General features: G+C 42.0%; 1 protein-coding gene across 1 annotated transcript in view; it reads left to right on the plus strand.

Annotated features, from left to right (window-relative positions):
• LOC146865805 (zinc finger protein 474-like) overlaps positions 1–23767 on the plus strand; it is a 290824-nt gene extending 267057 nt beyond the window's left edge. The window contains exon 4 of the mRNA XM_085632666.1: positions 14035–23767. Coding sequence (XP_085488792.1) covers positions 14035–14186 — 152 coding nt within the window. The 3' untranslated portion in view covers positions 14187–23767. The remainder of the gene's footprint in view (positions 1–14034) is intronic.
• The last annotated feature ends 2497 nt before the right edge of the window (positions 23768–26264 follow it).

A 26264-nucleotide genomic window follows, 5' to 3' on the forward strand; every position in this document is an offset into this window, starting at 1 on the left:
GGGAAGTGTGGTGCAGGTGTTCGCGGACAACACCACCGCCATGTGGTATTGCAACAAACAGGGCGGGGTGGGGTCATGGACCCTTTGTCAGGAGGCTCTGTGCCTCTGGACATGGCTGTAACACCAGGGCATCACCCTGGTGGTTCAACATCTGGCGGGCTCTCTGAACGCCAGAGCAGACGAACTCAGCCGCCGGTGCATGATGGATCACGAATGGCGTCTAAACTCGGACGTGGCGCAAGGCCTCTTTCGGCAGTGGGGAGAGCTTTGGTTAGATCTATTCGCCACCGAAGAGAACGCGCAATGTCCGCGGTTCTGCGCGTTGGAGTTTCCAAGGCGGCACTCGCTCGGGGACGCCTTTCGTCACAAGTGGAGTTGCGGTCTGTTGTACGCCTTTCCGCCTATACCACTTCTGCCCAGAGTGCTGAAGAAGATCAGGCGCGAACGGGCCCAAGTCATCTTAGTGGCTCTGGATTGGGCACGAAGGTACTGCTATCCCGACCTACTCAGTATGTCAATCGATCCTCCGACACGACTGCCTCTTCGGGAGGACCTTCTGTCGCAGCAGCAGGGGACGGTTCTCCACCCAAACCTGTCCAGTCTCCACCTCCATGCGTGGAGATTGAGCGGCGACAGTTGATGCCATTTGACTTGCCTCCTGAAGTCTGTGATGTTATTCTGGCAGCCAGGCGTCCCACCACTAAAACGGTATACGCCTGCAGGTGGAACAAATTTGTGGCATGGTGCACAGCAAAGGCTGTGGATCTCCTTTCCGCCCCTCTTTCCGAGGTTCTCCTCTTTCTTCTCTCTCTAGCCCAGCAGGGCTCTGCTCTGGGCACCTTGAAAGGTTATCTATCAGCTACCTCTGCTTTCTTACGACTTCCTGATCAGCCTTCTCTTTTCAAATCCCCTGTTGTTTCTCGTTTCCTTAAGGGCATTACTCACATGTTTCCTCCTGTCCCCTTCGTAATGCCTCAGTGGGATTTTAATTTAGTTTTGACCTTTCTGATGTGCACTCCCTTTGAGCCTCTTCATAATTGTCCCATTCGTCTTCTGACTCTTAAGACTGCTTTCCTGGTAGCTATCACCTCGGCTAGACAGGTGAGTGAGCTCCAGGCGTTATAGTCTAAGCCTCCTTTTCTTTCTGTTCATCCAGACAAGGTTGTCCTCCGGACTCGTCCTTCCTTTCTTCCAAAAGTGGTAACTCCCTTTCACATCGGGCAATCTGTCACCTTGCCCACCTTCTTTCCGCCTCCGCATCCTTCGAAAGAGGAAGAGAGGCTCCACCGTCTCGACCCAAAACGGGCGCTGTCCTTTTATTTGGACCGCACCAAACAGTTCCGGGTGGGCGACCAGCTTTTTGTTGGATACGTGGGTGCTAAGAAGGGAAGGGCAGTACACAAGCGGACCATCTCACGGTGGGTGGTATTGTGTATAAAGGCTTGTTACCCCTTCACTAAAAAGGACCCTCCTGTAGGGATGAGAGCCCATTCCACCCGGGCCACAGCGGCTACTACTGCCCTGGGACGGGGAGTCCCGTTGCAGGACATCTGTCAGGCAGCAACGTGGGCCTCGCTGCACACGTTTGCCAAGCATTATTGCCTGGACAGCCAAGTCCGGAGAGATGGCTTCTTTGGCCGTTCTGTTCTCCAGGACTTTCTGGTGTGATCTTGGTTCGCAGACCCAACACCGGGGTTGGTATTGCTGGGGTATCTATTCTAAGGTGAGGGATCTAACTAACGTGTTTCTTTCAGATGAACAAGTTACTTACCTTTGGTAACGATGTATCTGTAAGAAACATTAGTTAGTTAGATTCCTCACCGACCCACCCATCCTCCGCGTTCTGCGAACCAACATCTAGGGTTAAGGCTATCCTTTCTAGGGCCCTAGATTTTTTGGCACCAGTGTCGGTCTCTTGCATGGCTCTGCGTTCCTGGCGCGGAAAGCTATGTACAAGAACTGATGTCAGCGCGCGAGGGCGGCGTCTAAGTAGTCCGACGTCGTCATTCTGGCACACGACGCCGACGACGGATGCGGAGCCGCAGACGACACCTAGCGACGTGCAAGGGGTATTGCTGACGAAAAATCTTTCCGGATCCAGCCTGACGCCTGGGGATATTCTAAGGTGAGGAATCTAACTAACTAATGTTTCTTACAGATACATTGTTACCGAAGGTAAGTAACTTGTTCTTCTGTCTGCAAGTTCAAATCGCTTCTGAGAATGTTCTCCTCCTGCATTCCCCTAATTCCCAACTGTCGCCTGCGAATGAGACCCTTGCAAGAGGAGCTGAACAAACAATGGTTACAGGTCTCAGGGTCCCTGTGACGATATTTTCAGAATAACATCTCAAATGAAAAAAGCGCTACTATGGTGGACTCACATCCCAAACATAGCAGCAGGCCTATCATTTATAGTGGACTCACCAAGTTTCATAATTAGAAAGACAAAATGTGGCTCACCAAAGCTCAGCACCTCAGTTTCTTAAGTAAACAAACTAAAACATTGCCTGTGCAACCACATCCGGAGTATGCCGCACTTATACTCCACTGGAAACCAGATAAAAAGATTCATAAGCAGAAGGACGGCGCACCAGGATGAAGTCAGAGAATTCCAAATGTAGTCCAAAATATATTCTTTATTAAGTTTTCAATTTAAAATTTGGTCATCAGCCAACGTGTTTCGTTCTGAATGGAACTTCGTCAGGGCTGAAAACACACTAAGCACACCAAATACATAAGACAAAACATTAACATATATGGACAACATATATATAATTAAGTATAGCAGCATATAAACCATATGAATTCATAACATTGAAAGAACGGCAAAGCAAACAAACAGAAAAGTCAAGTGAAGATCTAGCATCACATTGTGTATATACATCTGAAACACATAAAAATATTTCCTCAAATTAACAGCACGACAATCAACCAATCTCACAAAAAATTCTGTGATCATTATATATATCCACACAAGAAAGTGCTATAAACAACGAAAGAAGAAGACACTAGAAATGTAGTCATACAATAAAACAAATTCATAAACATCAATAAAAATTGTTTTCTGATCAAAATCCATATCATATATTCGGTAGAAGTTCAAAGTAATCTTTCATCACAAACAATAAGTATTGAGACCTTAGAGAATGGGAAAACCCATAACAATAAGAAGTACACCGGGCGTGCACACCAAAAGAACCGTGTTTAATAACAAAACCCGTATAAAAACGGGAGGGAAAGAGCAGAAAATAGCAAAAAATAGGGAAAAGAAAGTAAAAAGTAAAAAGAGAGGGAGTATTTATTCTCTTCTTTTGAGATAAGTGAATATGCAACACAATATACATACAAAGACCATCAGATAGTCTCACCAGAAGTGTCTTTGTCTTGGGTCACTCAATCAGTGTCCGACAATCAATAGGTTCCAAAAGGGTTAATTATCGTATTCCTTGGAGGCGTGGATTATGATTGAAGGAAATACCAAAGCTCCAATTAAAGAGCAAACAACACAATGCCACCAATTATCATGACCGTCAATCGCATCTAGTTTAAGTACAACCCCAGATACATATCAATATAATAATAATAATAACAACTGATGCATTCCTCGAGGGCTGGGGAGCACATCTACAAGGACTGACAGTGAAGGGAAAATGGGACAGTCAACAAAGAACATTGCACATAAACCTCTTAGAGTTGTTGGCGATATTCCTGGCTCTGAAATCCTTTTGTTTCATAATAAAAGTAGCTTCAGTGTTAATTCGAACAGACAACACAACAAGCATGCATTATTTAAACAAGCAGGGAGGTACAAGATCAACTATGCTATCCCTTCAAGCTCAGCAAATTTGGGATTGGGCTATACAACATCAGATAACACTGATGGCAGTACATGTTCCAGGAGTGGCCAACATCCTAGCGGACTCTCTGAGCAGGTCAATTACAGCCAACCACGAATGGGAACTTCACCAACCAATGTTGGATCACTTCTTTCGGTTGTTGGGCAAACCAAGTTTGGATCTATTTGCAACCAATCTGAACAGCAAATGCCAATTCTTCGCAAGTTGGCTACCCCAACAGGGATCGTGCGGGAATGCATTTTCTATAAATTGGTCAAAAATGTATGCTTACACTTTTCCTCCGATTCCTTTAGTCCCAAGGGTGCTTCGGAAGATGAGGAAAGAACCTTGCCAAATACTTCTCATAGCCCCAAGGTGGCCTCGACAATTCTGGATCTCACAGAGCTCCTACTCCTGTCGGAGTGCAAGCCCAAACTATTGCACCCATTACAGAACTTGTTAACAATGCGGCTTATCTGCCATCCGGATCCAACATCTCTGCGATTAGCAGCCTGGCTCCTGAATACTATGAATTTACCGACCTAGTTATACCTGATGATTGTTCGAGGTTCCAGCTAACGCCAGAGCACCCTCCACTATAAAGACTTATAAACTCAAGTGGAAGAGATTATGTCTTTGGTTTGGAGCCTCCGTAGTGCACCTTGTTCATTCTCCACCAGAACAATTGCTGCCTTTTTTCCTCCAACTAGCAAAATCTGGCCTGTCTCATTCTACTGTTAAGGTATTCCTTGCCGCAATTTCCAGATTTCGCCGGCAAAATGGATCACAATCTCTTTGGTCTTCAAGAATTATAAAACAATTTCTTAAAGGAATATTTAGAATGTTCCCTCCAATTAGGCACCCACCTCCGCTTTGGCACCTTAACATTGTGTTAGCTCAACTCATGAAAGCCCCGTTTGAGCCCATTCATAGGGTGAATCTTAAATTAATTTCATGGAAAACATCACCTCTTCTCGCTCTTACTTCAGCTAGACGAGTAAGCAACATACATGCTTTCACAACTCGACACCCTTTCCTCCAATTTACTACGGACTCTGTTGTGCTTTGAACAAATCCTGCCTTTATTCCTAAGGTACCATCGATTTTCACCTAAATGAGCCAGTCATTTTAATGACTTTCTTCCCTAATCCACAGTCACCAGCGGAAAGGGCCTTACATTCTCTGGATGTTAAGAGATGTATAACATTTTATTTACAGAAAACTGCCTGTATCCGTAAAGCTGATCAGCTTTTTGTAGCCTATGGAAAGATAAGAAAAGGGCATCCAGTGACTAAACAAACTATTGCACCTTGGATTTCCTGTGCAATTCAATTTTGCCAACAGCAAGCAGGCAAGCCTCCGCATGCAATAGTGAAAGCGCATTTTAAGAGAGCCGTCTCATCATCTACAGTTCTCTTTGCTGGTGTGCCTATTCAACAAATTTGCAGGGCAGCAACGTGGTCCAGCAGGCACTCTTTTACCAAGCATTACTGTCTTGAAACTGACAGTAATGCTGATACAGCGGACAAGCGGTGCTGCGTAATCTCTTTATCTAAGGTGAGCCTCTATTATTCCCACCTCCTCTTAAGTTTTAAAATTACTATTTACAGATAGACGTATATATATATATATATATATATATATATATATATATATATATATGTATATATAAATAAAGATTCACCAGCAGACGCTGCGCTTCGTAGTTCCCTCCCTCCGGCGTCGGTGACTGCAAGCGGCAGCAGCAGCCGCTCAAAATGAATAGGAGTTCTCGTATTCAGCCCACAATAGCAAAATAACAAGATGCGGCACAATGATTTAATGTGCACCAAATAAAGGATGACGCGTTTCGGGGTTTAGCCTTTGTTATTTTGCTATTGTGGGCTGAATACGAGAACTCCTATTCATATATATATATATATATATATATATATATATATATATATATATATATATATATATATATATACATATATATATATATATATATATATATATACATATACATATATTATTATCTACTGGCGGTCGCCAGTAGATAGTTATAGTTAGGACCGAGTTCCCATAGGAAATCAGAAAATTCTATTTTGAATAACTTTGGCGCCGGTTGACTTATCTTTGGGAAATTTTCAAAACTAATGGGGCGCTCCGCTCAGCTCCTACCCTGAAAGTCTCGGGGTGATTCGTCAAGCGGGGGCTGAGAAAAAAGGGGGGTCCCAAAACGCGTTTTCCCGATGCATTTTCCCATAGGACCTTTAGTCGAAGGTACAGCCCGAATGGCCGAACAGAATTACTTGAAATTTGGCAAAGAGGTAGTCCTCAGGTCAGGCATGTGCCTTTTGCATATATGGTGTCAATCTGTTCAGTAGTTCCTGAGAAAATTGCAGTTAAAAGTACATAAATATCTATATGCGCGCACCGTGCGCACACGGTGCGCGCACCCAATGTCCGCGAGCGTAATTCTGATTGGTGGTTAGATGTCAGTCAACATTCCAATCGGTCAAAATCAGGAAGTGTCGGACGCCATTTTGTGTGTGACAGTGAAAAAGAAAGGTGGAGAACGTGAAAAGGGGGCTGGGTAGAGAGTTCCTGACGCCCTAGCCTTTGTCAGGGGGTCCCTGCAGGACCCCGAAGGGTGAAAAAAACATTTAATTTTTTTTCCAAAAAATCACGGGGTGCGCGCACGGTGCGCGCACTGTGAAAAACCCTTAAAAAAAACAAAAAACATTTTAAACTGTTTATAAGTTTCTAGAAGATATTAACTATGCTGTTCAACTTTATCCAAATTAAAAAAAAAAGAGCTGAGCCATTCCATATTACAGGGTACAGTCAATCTATAACTATATACATAGGTAGTTTATTGTAAAATAAATATATAAAAAATATAATAATACATACATAAATTAGCATTTAAAAAACCTTACAAATTCACAAAAAAAACCATAGGTTTCACACACGTTATAGTTAGAAATTAGCATTTAAAAAACCTTGCAAATTCACTTAAAAAACCATAGGTTTCACACACGTTATAGTTAGGAATTAGCATTTAAAAAACCTTGCAAATTCACTGAAAAAATCATAGGTTACACACACATTATAGTTAGGAATTAGCATTTAAAAAACCTTGCAAATTCACTGAAAAAACCATAGGTTTCACACATGTTATAGTTAGCTGGACATTTCACTCGTACAAAACCATTGAAATTCCCCCGTTATAGTTAGTTCAGCTAACTATAATTCGCGCGACCGCAATCCACTGCTGATGACGTCACATATTACATCACTGTATTCACTAAGATACTGTTAATAAGTCAGTTATACAATTAATTTTACCAAAAAAAACATCCATTTAGACACTTATTTACCCATTTATTCTTCCATTTACCTTTAGATATACATATATAAAAAATATTTATTTTTCAGAAAGACACATATTCACTGGATGATGTCATCAGTGATGTCATTTGAGATGTCATCAGTGATGTCATGAGTGATGTCACTGACCATGTCATGAGTGATGTAATATGTGACGTCATCAGCAGTGGATTGCGGTCGCGCGAGTTATAGTTAGCTGAACTAACTATAACTGTAAATTTATTTCTCCTCTCTCTCACTCTTCACATGACGCGTTTCTGGCATCAAGTGCCCTTGATCACATAGTGAGACAGCGGTACGTCATTATTGTTTTATACATTCTTTTTTTCATTGCTACACCACGTGATAATAGACAGTGACGAAACATTTGTAATATGGGGCTTTCTTCTGTGTAACCTTAAATGCATTAGATCTTTGTTTGAATCCATAGTGTGTGCAACAATTATTATAGTGTACGCATCCAAATACAGTACCAATGCGATGTTGCTAACATATTATGTGCAAATAACGCACATTTTAATATTATATATATGTGGTTCTTAAGTATGTCTTATTGGATAACATACAGTGTTTCTTTCGTACCCTGTTTACGATCATTCTTTCTGTATGACAGATTCTTACCTATGTGATAACTGCTATCTACTCTGATTCAAGCATGTGAATCTATGAAAGATACCCCAATACTGGAGAAGAAAATAAGTTACTTACCTGTAAACTGTGGTTCTCCAGTATTGGTATCTTTCATAGATTTACATGCGACCCACCCACCTACCCATAGAGGCTCCCCTGTTTTATTGTACGTTGATACTACACTTTTGCTCGAAAATCTGAGAGCCTCTGTGGAGAGGGTTCTAGAGGGTGTTGTTGCCTGATTGGCTGGAGTTTGGACCATATCTAATGACTAAGACGAGTTATTAAAGTGAATGATTTTTTCTCTATTAACTTTAATGTTAGAGTGATTACTTATTGCCTTATTGCTATTTTATGTACCGTGGGACTCCCACTTCGATGACAGGGTATGATTCAAGCATGTGAATCTATGAAAGATACCAATACTGGAGAACCACAGTTTACAGGTAAGTAACTTATTTTCATCTCTCGGCAAGTGCAGCTGAATTAGATGCTGAATACTACAAAGGCTGCTTGGTGAATTTTAGAAATCTATGCAAATATGGACTTTCACTTGGGGCACACTACCATCATAAAAAGAGCGCACCACTACACACTTCCCATTAGTACCCAAGATGCAACTTCACAATGTATTTTTGAGCTATTTATATATGATTGTGCACATAGACACTTTTTAACCCATCATTCCTTTATCTTCACAGGTGATTTTCATTAGATCTGCCTCTGCATCTCCTAGTTTCCTACCGTTGTCCATAACCATGCCTCAGCAAAGCACAAACATAGTCCCTAGGCAACTTTAAGCTCCCATTTAGTCTCCTCAGGTTGCTCTTCAGACGTCCGGACAACACATGGTGCTTCTGCAATACTTCACAAACAGTGGTGGGTATGATCACCCTATCCTGGTAAACGTTACACAATATCACCATCCAACTGGGCATATGCATGAACTTAACCCTGTATTCCAACCTAAGCCTGCCAGTGGGTTGACTGTGAGTTTATAGAAAGAACAAATCACTGAAAAGGAATTTCCCCTAAACTGTTGAACAGAAATTTCCAGGATGAATTTACCACTTTATGGAAACCCATTTATAGAATGTCATGTCCTTTTTTTTTAATTGGCTTTTGCTTGCTTATTTTTTAAGGTGTTAATGAAATGGCTACAGGTCTTACTTATAGAAACATTTTTGTCTGAGGTATTCATATCAGTGTTTTACTTAAAGGAACATCATTTACAGATTTTTTTAAAATGTATTTAAAAGAGTTTTATATAGTGTTAACAAGACCCTTTCGGGTGACAGAGCGTTTTACAATAATAGTAAAATAATAGCAAGAGAATGTTATGAAAGAAAAGGTATGCTATATACATAACAATAGAGGAGGTCATGCCACAAAGGTACACAAGCAAATAATAAAGTCAAAATAATGGGAGGACATAACAGGCCCACATAGGCATTCAAGATGTTGGCATGGGTAGAATCCGATGGTGTTGGGGCTGTGAGTGCATGGTTGGGCCACGGACATCCAGCGCAAATCTCAGAGATGTGGACGGGCGTGGTCAATGGCGCCACACACAGGCAGGTAAGCATCATGTTTGAGTAGAGGGAGGTTTGGCCTCAATATGGGAGAAGTCTATTGGCTAGTAGGAGTTTTACTTATTTCCTGAAGAAGGAAGAGGAGGGATTTGACCTGGTCTCCGGAGGAAGAGAGCTCCAAACTTTAAGGGCAATTCCGGAAAAAGATCGGTTATAAGTTTTCTTTTCATAGAATTTAATTTTTGTGGCTTAAGTAGTAAGGAACTTGTGCTTCTGGAAGTTCTGTTTCTGCCAGATAGGGTACATTTCTGGAACAGGTAACAAGGGGTGTTGTGGTGCAGTGATTTATTGGTCATAAATGCAGTTTTGAGATGGATCCTGGCCTAGTTAATATTTCAGAGATTGGAAGCCAGGGGAGATATAATCTCTATTTTTAGAGCCAGTGTTGAGCCTTGAATCCGCGTTCAAGGTAGCCTTCAAAAGAGTGATTTTGCTTTTCAGGAGGCCCACAAGGGTAACACTTCCATAGTCTAATTTGGATATCACAAGTGCTTGAACCACTGTGTTTGACCCACTGTTTTAAGATCTTCCATAGGCACAAAAGGGTTTTATTTCCTTAGTGCATGTAGTTTATGGTTAGCTCCTCTGGTGGCAGCATTGATGTGCTTTTGCATCAAGAGCGTATTATCCAAAATTATTCCTAGGGATTTAGCTGAGTGAATGATATGGGGGTAAAGTTCAAGAGAGTAAGATGCAGAAGCCAATCTTGATATTAGGAGTGATACTGGGTGGTGAGATCAAAGCGAATTATGTTTGAGGTAATTAAGTTAGTGGAGATTGCGAGTCAACCAATGTTGCATTTTTGTCAAGGTGTTATTAATGATGCTGATGTCATCAGGCAAGGTCATTTTTATATAGGGTTGGGATCATATGCATAAATGTGATAAGAGATGTGAGACAGTTTTAGGATTTCTGTCAGTGGCTCCATGTACAGGTTGAATAGATGCTTTTAATTTGCTGATCCCTCACCACCCCTAAACACCATTCATCCCTGAACCCTTCACAACCCCTAAACACTATCCATCCCTTTTTCCTAAAAACTCTTCACCATGTGATCCCAGACCCTTAAAAGCATTTTCTACCCCTAAACTTCACCCATCCCTGAATCCTAACACCCTCTCACCACTCCTAAAATACACCCATCCCTGACCCCTAAACTCCACCTGTCCCTGAACCCTAAAACCCTTTCAACCCCCTAACTCGACTTATTCCTGAACCCTAAAACCCTTTCCATGCCTAAATCCCATCCATTTCTGAACCCTTAAAACCCCTCACCAGTCCTAAACACCACCCATCCCTGATCCCTAAAATACCCTCACCACCCCTAAACACCACCCACTCAACCACCTATAAACCCCTCACCACCCCTAACCTCCATCCATTCCCTGAATCCTAAACCCCTTTCTTCATCCAAACTCCACCAATCCCCGAACCATTGATACCCTTCACCACCCTAAATGTATCCCATTCCTGACCCCTAAAGCCCCTCATCACCCCTAAACTCTACATAATTCTAAAAACCCTTCATGAGCCATAAACTCTAAAAAGTGATATTGATCCAAGTAGTCACTTAACACAAAAATGAGCATGAGAGATTGTCTAGGGCTTTCACATATCCTCCCATATAACACAATAATTTACACCGAAAAATGTGAAAGCCCAGGGGTCTCGTTCCTGGCAGTATTCCGTGCTACGTCCTACAGGAATATTAAAAATATTAAGAAAAGCATCTCACCCACCAACTGGTGGCATGCTTCATCATCATAATTTTTTCTCAGTAAAAATCACTGTAACAAATACAGCACATTAAGGATTAAAACTCACCATTGTGTTATTTACTGGTACTGATTGCTTGTGTATGCAGATAATAACATCTTATGTGCATTGTTTTGTCTTATTGTGCTATTTTACCTTGCACATCTATCTAATGAGAGTTTTCTTCGTAAGACTGAAACAATATTCTGCAGTGCGTCCAGTGAACCTACCACACACAAAATGCTCCTGGTGGACATGCAGATCTATGTGTGGCCTACTCAAAAGAATAATCATTTTTAGATCTGTCTCATTAAACTATAGTTTGGCCCATATGTTTTCCAACAATCTTTTTAAAATGGGCAACCCAGCCATATTAAAAGATAACTTCTTTATGAAAAACAATCCTCCCCCCACCTACTTTAACGTCCCAAGATCTTTTCTGTTGAATGACTGAGGTCTTCTGGAGGTTAAACATACCTTTCAAGTTGTCGACATATATGGTTGCCCAGCCACTATATCGACCATTCAGGGTCCATCCCCAAAGAATGCCTCTCCTTCAGGCATAGAGCAGAAGAAAAGTTCTTGTTTGTATTCTGCCCCACGTTCCTGGACTTTATTTGATGAGCTACTTTATCCATCCAGGCTAGAGAAACATGACTGATAGACATGGCTGGTGGGCAGCTGTGTTCCCTGGCATCCTGAAGGCAAGGATCTGTCCAGGTCCACAAACAACTGCAAAGGTTCCTGGGTTGGACGCACAGGTGCTGGGAAGTATAATTTATATATCTTTGCACGTGGGTGTGTATCCCATAAATCCTCTTTGAAAGGGTTGACTTGCTGTCTTCACTCACTGGCTAAGACTCGTCATAACTATGCCCAAATTTATAAAGCGATCCTGCTCGTAAATCAGCAGCACTGCTTTGTGTGAGCGAGAACATTTGTACAGTGCCAAAATTAGAATTGCAAAGCCACTATTGCACAAAATGTGCCATTTTAACACAACACTAGGCAGAGATGAAGCGAGCAACTGGTGAATTGTGTGAGATTTGTACTTGAGATACATAGTCCAGCACAAATTTCTAAGCACAGCCAACCACCCCGATAAAGCTGCATAAAATGGTTAACTTTATCAAAGTACACGTTATGCTAGCACTACGTTGTGATATTCCATTTGCCCCTTGTTTGTGCCTGGTTTTATTTGGCACCAGGATTCCATGTAAATCTAGGTCACACTACTGTAGTAGATATGGCTTTGCCTGGAATCCTAGTGGTGTTTGCATTGTTCCACTTGTATTGCCCCCTTTGCTTACATTATCAGAGTTTAACACTGAGTGACGCAATAGCATCGGCTATAAAACTATTGTCAACATTCGGTACAAATATTCCTTTTACTTGCAAAAGTTGATGGGCACTGCCATTGGAGCCACTTTGCATCGGGAAGTGAAGCTTAGCGTTGGGTCAGCACACAAGCGAACAATAATCGATCTGGTCCTAAGTTTGTATTTGAATGGCTCTCCATGGAATGTATGACGTTTCAACGCATACATTCACAACGCATGGCTTTACAACGTGGTCGTTACAACGCAAGTCGCATCAACGACTTGCAGTAGGGGGTGCGCTGGACTTAGGAATAGTATTAATTACTATTTTTACTCCAGTTTGTACAACAGCAGGGAAGGTGTTGGATATAAAATCCAACACATTCCCTGGTGTTGCACGGCCCCTACAGCAAGTCGTTGATATGACTTGCGATGTAATGGCACGCGTGGTAACAACACGATCGTTGTAACGACCGTGTTGTAAAGACATGCGTTGTGGAAATAGCATTGTAAACGCTGTTTCCCCCCTCCATGAAATGTCCTGTCAAAGGTAGGTGGGTAATAATCTGGTATACTAAGATATTAGTAATAAGAAGCGGTGGAAAGGCTGCAGTGGGCAGAGGACGATTTTACACAATTCCCTCTCATGTAGGGTAGCAAAAAAACAGCTCTGATAATGAGGCTGATTTTACCCAACTAGACTTTCATGAAATTGATTTTGTAATTTAAGGTCTGCCCACCATGCTGCGATTGTAATGCTGTCACACTAAGGGGCATATTTACAAGAATGCACAGCGCAGTGCCACAAGCCATTTTGCTGAGCCGAGCTGCGTCATTTTCTGGGTGCCGGAATGCCCCAAATTTACAACAGTACAGGGCATTCCTGTACTTACCCCTGCACCAGTGCAAAAAAGCATCCCTAGCACTGGCACAGGCACCCTTGCACCATGGTGCAAGGGTGCCTGCGTTGCAGGGATGATTGTTATTGTGCAGGAATGGCCACCTTCCTGCACAAAAACAATCATCAATGGTTTTTTGCTCCTTTTGTGTGTGCTGCAGAATGCAGCACACACAGAAAGAGCAAAAATCGCTTGCCCCGTTGCCAAAGAAATTACATCGAAGAGGGCCATTAACCCACTCAAAGTGGCTTAGCTCTGCCTTGTAAATATGGAGCAGGGCACAGCACCACCGGAGCATCGCAATAAGTGACACTGCGGTGGCACAATGCCCTTGAACATATGCCTGTAAATGTATTCAGTGTTGGCTTAGAACAAATGGAATATGATTGCTAACAGATTCTATGGCGGTGTCTGTAATAGATAGAGAATGCATTTTCCATTCCACAAATTATAGGATTACCATTTGCAATTACACTTATGCAGCGATTGGAACAAAAAAATACTATGTTACTGGAATGAAGTCATGCAATAGGACTATTTTGGTGGAAAGCTTTGCTGGATATTTTCATCATGAAACATAATGTAATTGCCATGAAAAGGCGCTGATGCTTGTATTTGTCTTTTCCAGCTAAAGGCTCATACGATCTTGAGGCAATAAATGAGGCAGCATGGAAGAGTGCCCAAAGCCAGCTCGTTGCCTGCGGCATCTGCGGGCGCTCCTTCCTACCAGACAGGCTGATTGTCCACCAGCGGTCCTGCAAACCTAAGCTAGCAAAATGAAGCCCCTTTATCTGCCACAGGGCAAAAAGAATACACTCTCAGTCTACCTTGGGCTCCTGCATCCCTCAAAGAGTGAATAGAATAAAAGCTCCATATACTTGAAGCTCCTCTACCCAGCGAAGGGTGGAAAGCATAGCTTTAAATACCTGAAGCTTCTTCAGACGTTAAGTGAGTACAAGTTTCATCAACAGAGAGCTCAGTCATCCACCCAAGGATGGAATAGAAAATGTGTCTGTCTGAAGCTCCTTCACCGTCTAGAAGCTGGAAACAACAGAAGTTCCATCTTTGTGAACGTCCGTCCTCCAATGAAGTATAAAAAGAATAAAAGTGCCACATACACAAAGCACTTTCACTCAATGAATAGTGGGAAGAAAAAAAGCTCCATCTATTCGAAGCACCTTCATCCAATGAAGGTTGAAAGCATTGAAAGTTCTATTTATCTGAAGCTTCTCCACTCTACGAAGGGTGAAAAGCACAGTAACTGGGTCTACTGGAATCTCCTTCGCCCAACACACGGTAGAAAGAATGAATAGAAGCTCCATTTACCCAAGCTCTTTCACCAATCAAAGTATGAAAAGAATAGAAGCTCAAGGCCTGAGTTAGAGTTTGGGGATGGGTTACTCCATCACATCGGGACTGATATCCCATCTGATGTATTGCAAGTGCTATTAGAGTTCAGTGGATAGGTTACTCCATCACAAATGTGACAGGTATCCCGTCTGCCGTATCACTAACTTGAAGCTACTTCAGCCAGCAAATGGATAAAAGAGTGGAATCCTATTCGAACAGGCGTATATTTTAAGAGATTATAGGAGCATTGTTCAGTCAGAGAATGAAAGAATTACTCAGCAGGCATCTGTCAACCAGAGGCTGCATTGCACTTACTATAAAACATTGATGTATTTGAGTGTCCATTTTAAATCAGCACAGAATTATAATGCAAATGTTTTTTTTACATTTACCTTTATTTCTGATTCAAATGTAGATACAGTTCTGGTTTAATTGTTTGGTAGTTTTGATGTATTTTATCCTGGTACTATCACCCCACTAAGGACCTTAATACATGTGGTCCTGTGAATCAGTTGTGGCTGTTAACAGAAGTAACCAGCACCACTGAAATGATAAGATCCATAGATTTACTGTGGATCCCGTGTGTTTCACCTGGAAACGTTGCTTGCTGCAAGCAGGTAAAATCTCTGGATGAAACTCCATGGGAAAATTAAGAATTACCAATCGAATCGGATGCAGAATTGCCTTGGTAATTCCTCCTTTCTGAGAGTACCTTCAGAGTACACCTCCCAAACCACCACAAGGATAGATCGCTTAACAGTTTATTTTAGAAGAATGATAGATTGATTTAGGCCTAACAAGATTCATACCTATAACTTTTATATTTGAGGTTGCAAAATATATCTGCACTATTAAGCACTTGTAATATCATACCTTTTGCGTTGTGATTTGTTACTTTGTGGTGTACACAACAAATCCTATCTAGACTTGAACAGTCCAATGACATTCCCTTATCCTCTCCACAGAGTTTCCAGATTGTCACTGTTGTCATATATTATGAATTTGTAGTGTACATGGCATGCATACATTACAGTCATATGCACAAACATTTTCATAACTTGTGCACTTTTTACTCATGCACAAATCACGCATTTGTAGTAGGTTTCAATCAATTTACGAGCAACCTATCCTTCTGTGAATTCTCTCATACTCTTGGGGCCTGAAGAAAAGCTATTCATGGAGTTCACTCAGTCTGGGGCCACTGAAAAGTTGCCTATGGCGTCCCATGGGCAGCAATCTCGGGTCAGTATTAGATATTTGGAAATGGAGAAATATTGGGAACATCTCTCTCTTGTTGACGACAGTTCTTGGCCAGATATACGAAAATAAATGCACTAAGGGACGATATGTTACAACATATTCCACTGCACTCTTCCGATGGGACCTTTAAACATGATTTAAAAACGTACAATCCCACTTTGGAATTGAACCAGCCCCTCATTTGCTATATACATTTAGACGCCACGTTTTGGGTGAATTCGTTAATTTGGAAAAGGATACAGCCAAAAGGTAATTGCAGAACAAAAACTGTCAACATTATTTTTCTGTCAAAAATCGAAAACATTTGTAGTACGTGCGTAATTTTTATTGTTTCATTGATTAAAATCATGTAAAACATAAACATGTGTCCATATGTAAAATAGTTGAAATAGGAAGATGGGTCATAACTGGAAGTCTTATAATATGGATTATAAAATGTGATTATTCACGACCAGGTTAGAAAAATATCTGAACGAATTGCAGATTATATAAAAGGAAAAGTGTTAAAACGTGTTACATTTGATAATAGTGGCTTAGTCAAATTCTATTCTGTTCAGCTTTACATGTGCAATTGTTAAAACAATGGTAACACTACTAAGTGTATCTGGGACCTGATCGTTCAAGAATATCGATTTGCCTCTAGTCAGTGCCTTGCTCTTGCTCTGACTAGTTGCACAGTCAGGAATCAGATAATCTCCACCTTGACAGCTGAAACTATTCCAAATACGCTTCATCTCGGAAAAAGGGCTTTTCATAAAACAGATTTGAATTCTTTTGAATCAAACTGAACGCTTCGTGGGCTGGCAGAGGTATTTGTGTTTACTAAAAGTCTCTTATTTCACTCACACTTGGGTTCTCACTAGAAGAATGGAATCCTATTCTGCCATGCCTCCCCAGTAACTAGTACATTTAATGAAGCTACCAGCCATCCCTGCACTCCCCTGGTTTGGGGGTACTGCTTGTAATCTGGGTACGCCACAGCGTGTGTCAAGCAGTTCAAAGCACCCAAGCTCGTCATAAGGTTTAAATTAAAGTCTACCACCATGATCACCTCTAAATCTCTTTATGTATATATGACATCTTCTACGGCCGATTCAACTCTTGTCCATTTTGTTACCTTTCTGAATGCTTAAGTACACATTTCTTGAAGAATGCAGTGCTTCTCAGTGCTCCCCATTCAATCATCTGTCAAAACACATTGAGCATTTAATTTACTCTGAGGGAGCAAAGTCACCTTTGCGTTTATTGCTATTGATCTATATATATCAAGCACCTCGTCACAACTCCAACTCCTCCTCGGAAAAAAGAGCACGGACCCAGATAAGTGCTTCAATAATTTATTTTCTTTTGCCAAAGTCTGCCATAACGCGTTTCGGCCGAACTGGCGGCCTTGATCACATGACAGGATTTGAGACCGTCTTTTAAAGTGCAAGTGCTTAAAATCAAACATGGACATAGACAAAATACTTTGCCCTAGAAAGTTCATTTCTTACTTCAATGCTTTAAACAACATAGCTTTAAGGACACTCTAAATAATAACCGTAAAATACAAAAGTACTGAACAGAAAATATACATGACATTAATGTCTTTTAGAAAATGTCCTACATGCATGTTTTATGATAATTGCATAAATGCATTTATTCCTTGTGTGGTCTAGTCCATAGTTTTAAGAATGAAAAGTGAATACACAGAGTGCCCCCTCATAATAGTGAATAATGGAAAAAAATTAAAATACAACATATAATTAAACAAAAAAGCTGAAACCAGGTACTAATCCAATATATATATATCTCAAAAGACCACCAGAGAGTCTGAAAGGAGTCTTTGATTTATTTGCTGCCACTTGAAAATCTTGAAATCCTAATATTGTGAGGAGCTCCTGGCATCACGTTTTCTGGGAGCAACACATTTCCTGTTCTTCCAGGAAGCTGAGTGAGTCAGGGTACTGTGAGGTTGTTCCTAATCCAGTGGCATTCCAAGGGATTCATTTCAATGGTAAACATTTTTTCTATTGTTTCCTAATGGGCATATACATTTTATAATAACTGGAATGTGTTTTAAATGTTTTACATGTCCATATATGGTCTAAAAGAGAATTATACTCCACCATTTAAAAATCAGTGGTTTGGGGAAAAATAGTACTATGGCCCTTTGTTAAATTTAACTTCTGTCACTACATTTATTAGATTTAAATAAACGCTTAGTACTATGCAAGGCGATCACTTAGGGGTTTGCAGTTTTTACCCTGCAGGATGTTAACCCGCAGGTAAGTACCACGCAGGTAGGTACCATGCAGGTCGCTTTTTGGAACTTTACCGAGTGGTACTTTACAAAGCAAGTAAGTACTTTTTTTTATAAATGACGTAAATATTATGTCATTTAAATAAATTAAGGGTTAATGGATGGATAAAGGTTAAGGGATGGCTAGGGGTAATGGAGGGTAGAGTAAAAGGAAGGTATGGTAGTAGGGCTTTCGGGTAAAGGGAGGTACAATCTTTTTAGGTTTCAGGAACATGTAGAGGTAAAGTAGTTTTTTTAGCATACAGGGGTGGGTAGAGGTAAATGGAGGTAAGGATGTTTTAGTTTGCAATGATGGGTAGAGGTAAAGGGGTAAGTGTTCTTTAGGGTTCAGGCAGGTAGAAGTAAAGGAGTATAAGGCTTTTTTAGGGCTATGGGATGGATAGCAGTAAAGGGGTAGAGGTTATTAGGGTTCAGGGCGGCTAGAGGTAAAGTGGGGTAAGGGACTTTTTTGGGTTCAAGGGCAGGTAGAGGTAAAGGGAGGAAGGGAAGTAAGTGTTTTGTAGGCTTCAGGGACAGGTAGAGGTGCAGGGAAGTAATGTCTTTTTAGGGATAAGGGGTGGGTAGAGTTAAAGGGAATAAGGGTTATTTAGGGTTCAGAGGTGGCTAGAGGTAAGAGGGTAAGAGGTTTTAGGATTCAGGGGTGGGTAGAGGTTAAAAGGTGTAATGGTTCTTAGGGTTGAAGATAAGGTAGAGGTTAAGTGAGGTTAGTGGACTTAAAAGGGGGAGGGGTTTGAGGTGTTCCCATCAAAAAGATAAAGAATAAAGAGAGTACTTGGGGGGTCCACCTTCTAAACACACACACACACACACACACACATATATATATATATATTCAATTCCAATGCAATCCAAATAAGCGGTGCGCTTGTCAGCTGGAGCCAGCGTGGGGTTCCGACCAGTTTCCCAAATTTCAATTGAGCACAAAATACACTGCACTACAAGGAACTTCTTTTAAATATGATTTATTGCAGAAGACAATCTCGATTTTCCTTGGAGTGCAGCAAATGTTTTGAGATATATATATATATATATGTATATATATATATATATAGAGAGAGAGAGAGAGAGAGATGAATATCAGACTTTACAACAGCATTGCAGAGTAAAGGCATGCGTTGTAAAGCCCTGCGTGGAATAACAACACTTTGTAAAGGTCAACGCACTGTAGTGCCTATGGGATTAACACTTGCGCAGTCGTACCCTGCATTGTAACGTCTGATATTCCCACTGGTGAGCTCTATATGCAACCTGCAAGTCACAAGTTTGAATCTCAGTGGGCCGAGCTGCCCATTTATTCCTCCGGCCCTTTCCCCCCAGGGCTGTGGCCATTGGAGGCTGGTTTTTGGAGGCAGAGGGCCACTTTCTCCAGCTCTCCCAAGTTAATTACAGAGGTCACAGTGGGTGCTTAGGCGAGAGTGAGGAAAGAGAGAGAGGGGTCAAAGGGCGAAGAGAGAGGGGAAGGGAGCGGGACTGGTTTGAACATTTTTGCCAGAAGTTTCCTTCAGTGATTGTGTTACTATTTTTGGACCTGCCTCTGTAGTTATGATGTACTTTGCATTGCAGCTTTTCATCCCTGGGGACGACAAAATAAGCCCAATTTTCTTCACAGATGTTCTTCTTCATTTGTATGGTCTGGTTTGAAGGGTTCAACAAGGTTGACGTTGTAAGACAAGGAGGCTGATTCATTGAGTTTGTATTTTTTTTTTAATTCTCAGAGGAGAGAGCAAATAAGAAAGTAAGAAAAATCTTCTGTTGCATCACTCACTGCTGTTCCAATTTTTCCAGAGATGTGTACTGAGGCAACAGTGGTCCTCAGGGAAGGAAGCAATATTTCCAGTCATAGGCTGCGGTCTGTGTCGGGATTCCTGTGGCCAACAGCATCCTATCAGCATTTTTACGGAGTTACACATGCACACTTTCGGAAGGCTGATGCTGGCCACTTGTTAGCTGTTCGCCAAGAGCTACTCGCCAGACTGAACAGTGCTTAAAACAGTGAACGCTGCTGAATATTCCACAGTGTGGAAGGCTGGTGGCGGGATGTAGGCAGCGGAGAAAGCCGTTAAACTGTGCAAGCCAGTCACTAAGCCCTGACCAGCACAGGGGACAGGCACAAAAGGAGGTACATTCTTGTGGGAATCAGGGATGTGCTTGCTTCGTACTTACCACATCCACTGTCATACGTTTTACACATTGATTATCTTCAGGGGCAGAAATTCAGTTATGCACACATCCAGCATAATTTGCAGAAAGGCAAATACAGTGCTTTAGGCCATATCTCAGTTTCTGGCTTCTTTTTGTATTTACTTTTGTTTACATAGCTTTTTTGCTGTAGTGATGTTCCAAAAAGCAGCACATAGGAATTCAAGATGTAGTACAATTTAAAATCATTTAAGGCACAGTGGTCTGGTGTGAGCAAGAAAAATGAGCTTGTAAATTAAGAGAAAGAATTCTACGTTTCATTAAATCAAAGAGGAAGGAGTACATGTAGATGGATAATCTAGTGAGGGAAGAGCTTTCCATGGTTTACGAGAAGTAAAGAAAAAGGATGAAGCCTGAAGAGGAGAAGTACAAAGAGAGTTTGAAGGGCTAATCTGAGACATTCAAAATATGAAGTGTATTAGGAGCTGGAAGATGGAGAGGAATAAGACCATGCATACATAGATTTAAAATAAATGCAATTGAGGAAGCATTTCAAAAAAATAAAGCAAACAAAGAGAAATCAGGTAATGGTGAATCAGAGGGGCCGGAAGAGGGAGTGATAAAGGATTGTAGAAGAGCAATATTTTTGATAAGCCGTTGAGATGCGGGGAGACATAGGGCCTGATTTAGAGTTTGGTGGTTGAAGTATTCCTTCACAACCATAATGGAGTTCCCTGTCCACCAAACCCTTGGTGTGCCCCCACAATTATGATTTGGACACACGTTTACGATGGCAGTGCCCCTGCTGGCTCTGCTGTCAGGAAAACTTTTGGGTGGCATGACTTAGCAGGGGCCATCGAAGTAAAGGCATCAGATCACCTGCACTATTTATAGTGGATGGTATAATGTCCTGTTTTTCTGTCTATCACTGCCAGGTAAAATCTGGCGATCATGAACCGAAAACAAAATAATTGTTACACACTCTGGAAGAAAACTCCCAGGTTGAGGAGCCAAATTGTAACAAACTCCCACCCTGAGGGGCCCTGTATTTTTTTTTTTATAGAAACAAGCTTCTTCTTTGGAAGCTTGTTTCTGAAAAATGAAAAAGTTTGCTTCTCAGCCACCTAAACAACAGCTGTGGCACACTAAACCTTTAGGACCAGATGTACGACCGTGTTTTGCAGTCACAAATGAGAAATCGGCCCGTCTGCCCTATGCACAAATCCTCTTTTGCGAGTCAGTAACCTATTACTGACTAGCAAAATAGGGTTTGCAACTTACTATTAGGAAGGGGCGCGCCAAGGCCACCCCTTTCTAATAGCGAGTCATATTTCAATGTACAAATGCTTTGCGATTGCATTTGCGGTCACAAAATACTTGCAGTTTATCACTCATTTCAAAAGGGTGGTAAGACACCCACAAACAGGAAGGGGTCACCACGGTACCCCTTCCCCTTTGTCACTGGCAGTGAAAATATTTTTTAAGAGCAAGTAGTGGTTCCCCGGACCACAGCCTACCATTGAAGGAAAATGGGCTGCATTTAAAAAAAAAAACGCTTTATGTAAAAAACAGTCACAGACATGGTGGTCTGCTGACCCCAGCAGGCCACCATCCCTGGGAGTGCTAGTCATTCCTAATGGGGTCACAAATTGCACCTGCCTCATGAATATTAGTGAGGCAGGCAATTTGCTACCCCATTAGGAATCGCAAACAGTTTGTGAGACACTGTTGTAAATCCCATTTTGCGAGTCGCAAATTGCAAGTAGCAAAACAATGCAATTTGCGAGTCGCAAATTGGAAGGGTCGTACAGCTGACCTTAGTGCCTACACAGGAGCCATTGTAGAGGTGATTCCCGTTACTTCACAGAGCTCACAGCCAGGCTGACAGTAATCTCTTACGTTGCCGGGCAGCAATCTGGCTGGGGTGGTGGTGGAGATGATCTCTGCCACACTATCGGGTGGCAAGCTGCTTGCCAGAGTCTAAATCAAGCCCAGTTTTAGCAAGATGATGTAACACTAATGATTAGACATTTGGCAGCAGGTTAAACTTTCTGAATACTATTAATTTGCTGAACACAAGTGCATGAAGCAGTGTATATGTGTGCTAAAACAACTAGGAATATTCTAAGCATACGATTCTAACTGTTGGCAAACATCATTTGAGCATTAGGATCCGAAACAGGTGTACACAGATATAGAAAGGTCCGCGTCTAGGATCCTGTCCAAATCCAAGCCTCTGTATTGGTTTTTGCATATCAACAACCCCGATGACATACTGTGTAGCCTTTGAGCGTAGCCTCTTCCTATCAGTGAGCCCCAGATTAAAGCACACTGAAGCCTGCTATTTATGCCTCTAGAACTGCAGTGCTTCAGACAGTTCAAAGAATCCTCCTCCAAGGCAAGAGGTGAATTGCCATTCTCTCATCATTCTGTTAGGCAAAGCAGAGGGCCGGTGGAAATAAAGAAGCAAAAGATCGAACTCTTTACAAATGAAATCAAGCTAATTTTGCAGTATATCAAGAATTATGAAGTTGGAAATATTTTCAATTAAGTTAAAATGTATTATTGGATTAGGACCGATATTTAAAAGTCCTGGTTGCTTCTGCGATAAAGATACCCAACACGTGGGACACTATGGTGAATTATTTATCAATAGGACTTTGGATAGGGAACTAGTATTCTGAGGTCATTATGTTCTAGGTAAAGGATGCTACTCAAGTAATCATTACTAAATCGTTTTTGTTGTTTTAACATGTTGCAAGTTATATTTGTGAAATTCTCGTCTTACGGTTCTTAGCTTTTCATCAAGACTCCAGTTTCAGGAGGTGCCAGACCCTGGGGTCGCCATTGCACATTACAGAAATGTGGATCTGTGTTCAATATTTTCATTTGATTCCATTTTATGATAGTGATGTGTGTTTAATTTTTTTGATTAGCTATACTCCTATGAATGAATTCAGCGAAGTTTTGGCATAATTGTAATTTTTCTGAAGACTAGATTCACAACAGACCTGGATGGAACCAAAACAGAAATTATTATCACTCTAATGAAGAAATCTCATATTTGAAATTGCTTCCTGCTCTTCAGAGACATATTCTATAAACATGTTATGACATTTAATGTTTTGTCTTTCCAGTGAAGTTGGCTGCAACTCATCAAATTAATGCAAATTGTTTGTGCATAGTTTTCAGTTCTTTTAAATTCTATTTTTGATGGTTGATACTGATAAAATGTATTGTGTCTTGGACAAAAGAAAGCGTAGTTTAATAAGAGATTGCTACAAATTGAATAAATTACTAAAATAAAATATCTCCTTTTAGTGAGTGAAATTTTATTTTGATGGTCTTGTCATTATTTAAAAAAGTATATTTACCACTGGATAGACCCCCAGTGGGCGCTACACCGCGGTCACCGGCACGGTAGCGGGGGCACACGTCACTATCGGTAGCGTTTATGCCCCGCCCCTCCTAGGGCAAGCATTTGTAGACAAAATCACACAGCTTAGGGGTGACCTCCCCTTTCGGTTTGATGGTACTGGGCGGGGATTGGAATGATGTAATGACACCCCAGGACCAGTGGCGCGCCGCGAGACCAGACCCCCCTCCCCACCACATCTAAATTGAACATCCTCTCTTATATTTTGGGCTGGTCCGACTCTTGGCGGACCTTTAACCTCTCAACTCATGGGTTCTCATATACATCAGAGGTACATGACACGCTCTCATTACTGGATTACATATTCCTCCCTCGTAGTTACATACACAGGGTGTCACACACGTCCATCCTATCCCGGGGTCTGTTGGACAATTCGTCGGTTCAGCTTAAACTACGCCTGAGAGTCCAATGGGCTCCTTGCGGTGGCGCATGTCCCCCTGGCTTCTCCGAGATTTTCGCTATCGGGAGGTTCTGTGACAGGCCATCGCAGATTACCTCCAGTTTAACCTAGACACATCCCCGTCAGGTATCACCCTATGGGAAGCTCTTAAGCCTTTGATCGGGGGGTGGAAGCGCAGGCACCTCGCTCAGCTACTATACTTGGAAGATCGCCAGCGCCTACTAGAAGAGCAAGTAGTATCTGGGTCAGCCCCGGGATCAGGGCGTAATCTACTGCTTATCCAGCAGCAAATCCATCAATTGCTCACAGATGAGGCCAAAGAGGCTTAATTGGCAACGAAACATAGGATATACCAATGGGGTGATAAATCCAGCAGGTTGCTGCTTCGGCTATGCCAGGCCAAAACAGCCCCAGTGCAGGTGCCCCTCCTGCGAGACGCAGATGGCACGCTATGTACCTCCCCAGAGTCGGTAGTCCAGGCCTTCGCGTCTTTCCATGCCACACTCTACCAACCACAGAAGCTAATTGCGGAGGCCCTCATTAATGAATTTCTGTCGGACATTTGCCCCCCCCCCCGAAAACTTTCCGATCAAGTTAGAGAGACATTAGACGCCCCCATAACCTTTGACAAATTAAGAGCAGCGCTGACAAGCACTCACCCTGGTAAAGCGCCGGGACCAAATGGACTTCCCAGCGACTTTCTGCGGCCTCATATGACAACGTTTAGCCCTCATCTCCTAGCGGCATTGCACGAGGCCCTTGACCAGCGCATCCTGCCCGCGGACTGGCGCCATGCCGAAATTGTGATTTTCCTGAAAGCCCGGCCGTCCTCCAGAGGACCCGGCCTCATACCGTCCTATCTCATTGCTCAGTTTTGAGTCCAAACTACTGGGAAAGGTCCTCGCGCACAGCCTCCAGTCCTGTATCCAGGACCTCATCCACCTCGATCAGTCCGGCTTTATGGCACAACGCTCCACCATGGAAAGAAAAACAAAGAGGAGAGTAGAGAGGTTCCACTCAACGAGTGGTGGAGGTGGATACTTCCTCCCAATAAAGCGTACATAAACAAAAGGATCCACCCGCAAGTACAATAGATCAAGAGTCTCCCGTTTATACCATGTGTATCCCACGGTCGTGGAGAATACACATCAGTTGTTAAAATACCCCTCACACACCAAAAGGGCCCTTGGTGTCATGCTTCATCATAGGGGTCTTCCCGCCCCTCTACGGGACGGGGCGTGCTACGACCTACGTATACGTGGGAGCACTGTTCTTAATGAGACTACTATGTGTAGTGCAAGGGTGTGCAAGGAAGGGTCAGGAGTGAATGGAGAGTGATTTAAAAAATACCTGGCTCTCTGGACTGGGAAAAAAATGTATTCTGCCATCTAAGCTGGTATTAGTAAAAAGGTGGGGGAGGAGGGTGTATGCCTCAATGAGCTTGACCTCCTGGTGTCGACATGTTTCGAAGCTTCCCCATGCTTCTTCGTCAGGACCTTAAAGATCCCTTCCAACGACGCACTGTGATGTGGTAAAAAATAATGGGTGAAAAAATCAAAGAGGAGGTAAATAGCCTCCAAGAGTTGGTAACGCCCCAATGGGTCTTACATACTCCTATTAACCTAAAAGGAGAAAATGGTATAAATGAGAGATACACAAGACATTTTGTAATATGGATAGAAGTTCATTCCGTCGTGTTAGAACAGTGATCTGAAAAAGGAGGTGAACGATGATCGTCTTTTAACGCTATTCATAACGTTATCACGTGATCTGTGATAAAAATACTGTGTGACACACTACATCAAAAGCACAACATAACAAAACAAAACATAAAACACACACTCTACTCAGAAAGGAAACGAAGTTCCTGTAAGGCGAAATATAATAGTGGTTGTTTGCATGCCCAACAAAGTAAAAAGTAAAACATACTTGCTGCAAAAAGAACAATATCCTCATGAGCTCAAATACCGA

The sequence above is a fragment of the Triturus cristatus genome, chromosome 2_1 (assembly GCF_964204655.1).
Source record: "Triturus cristatus chromosome 2_1, aTriCri1.1, whole genome shotgun sequence".
Lineage (NCBI taxonomy): Eukaryota > Metazoa > Chordata > Amphibia > Caudata > Salamandridae > Triturus > Triturus cristatus.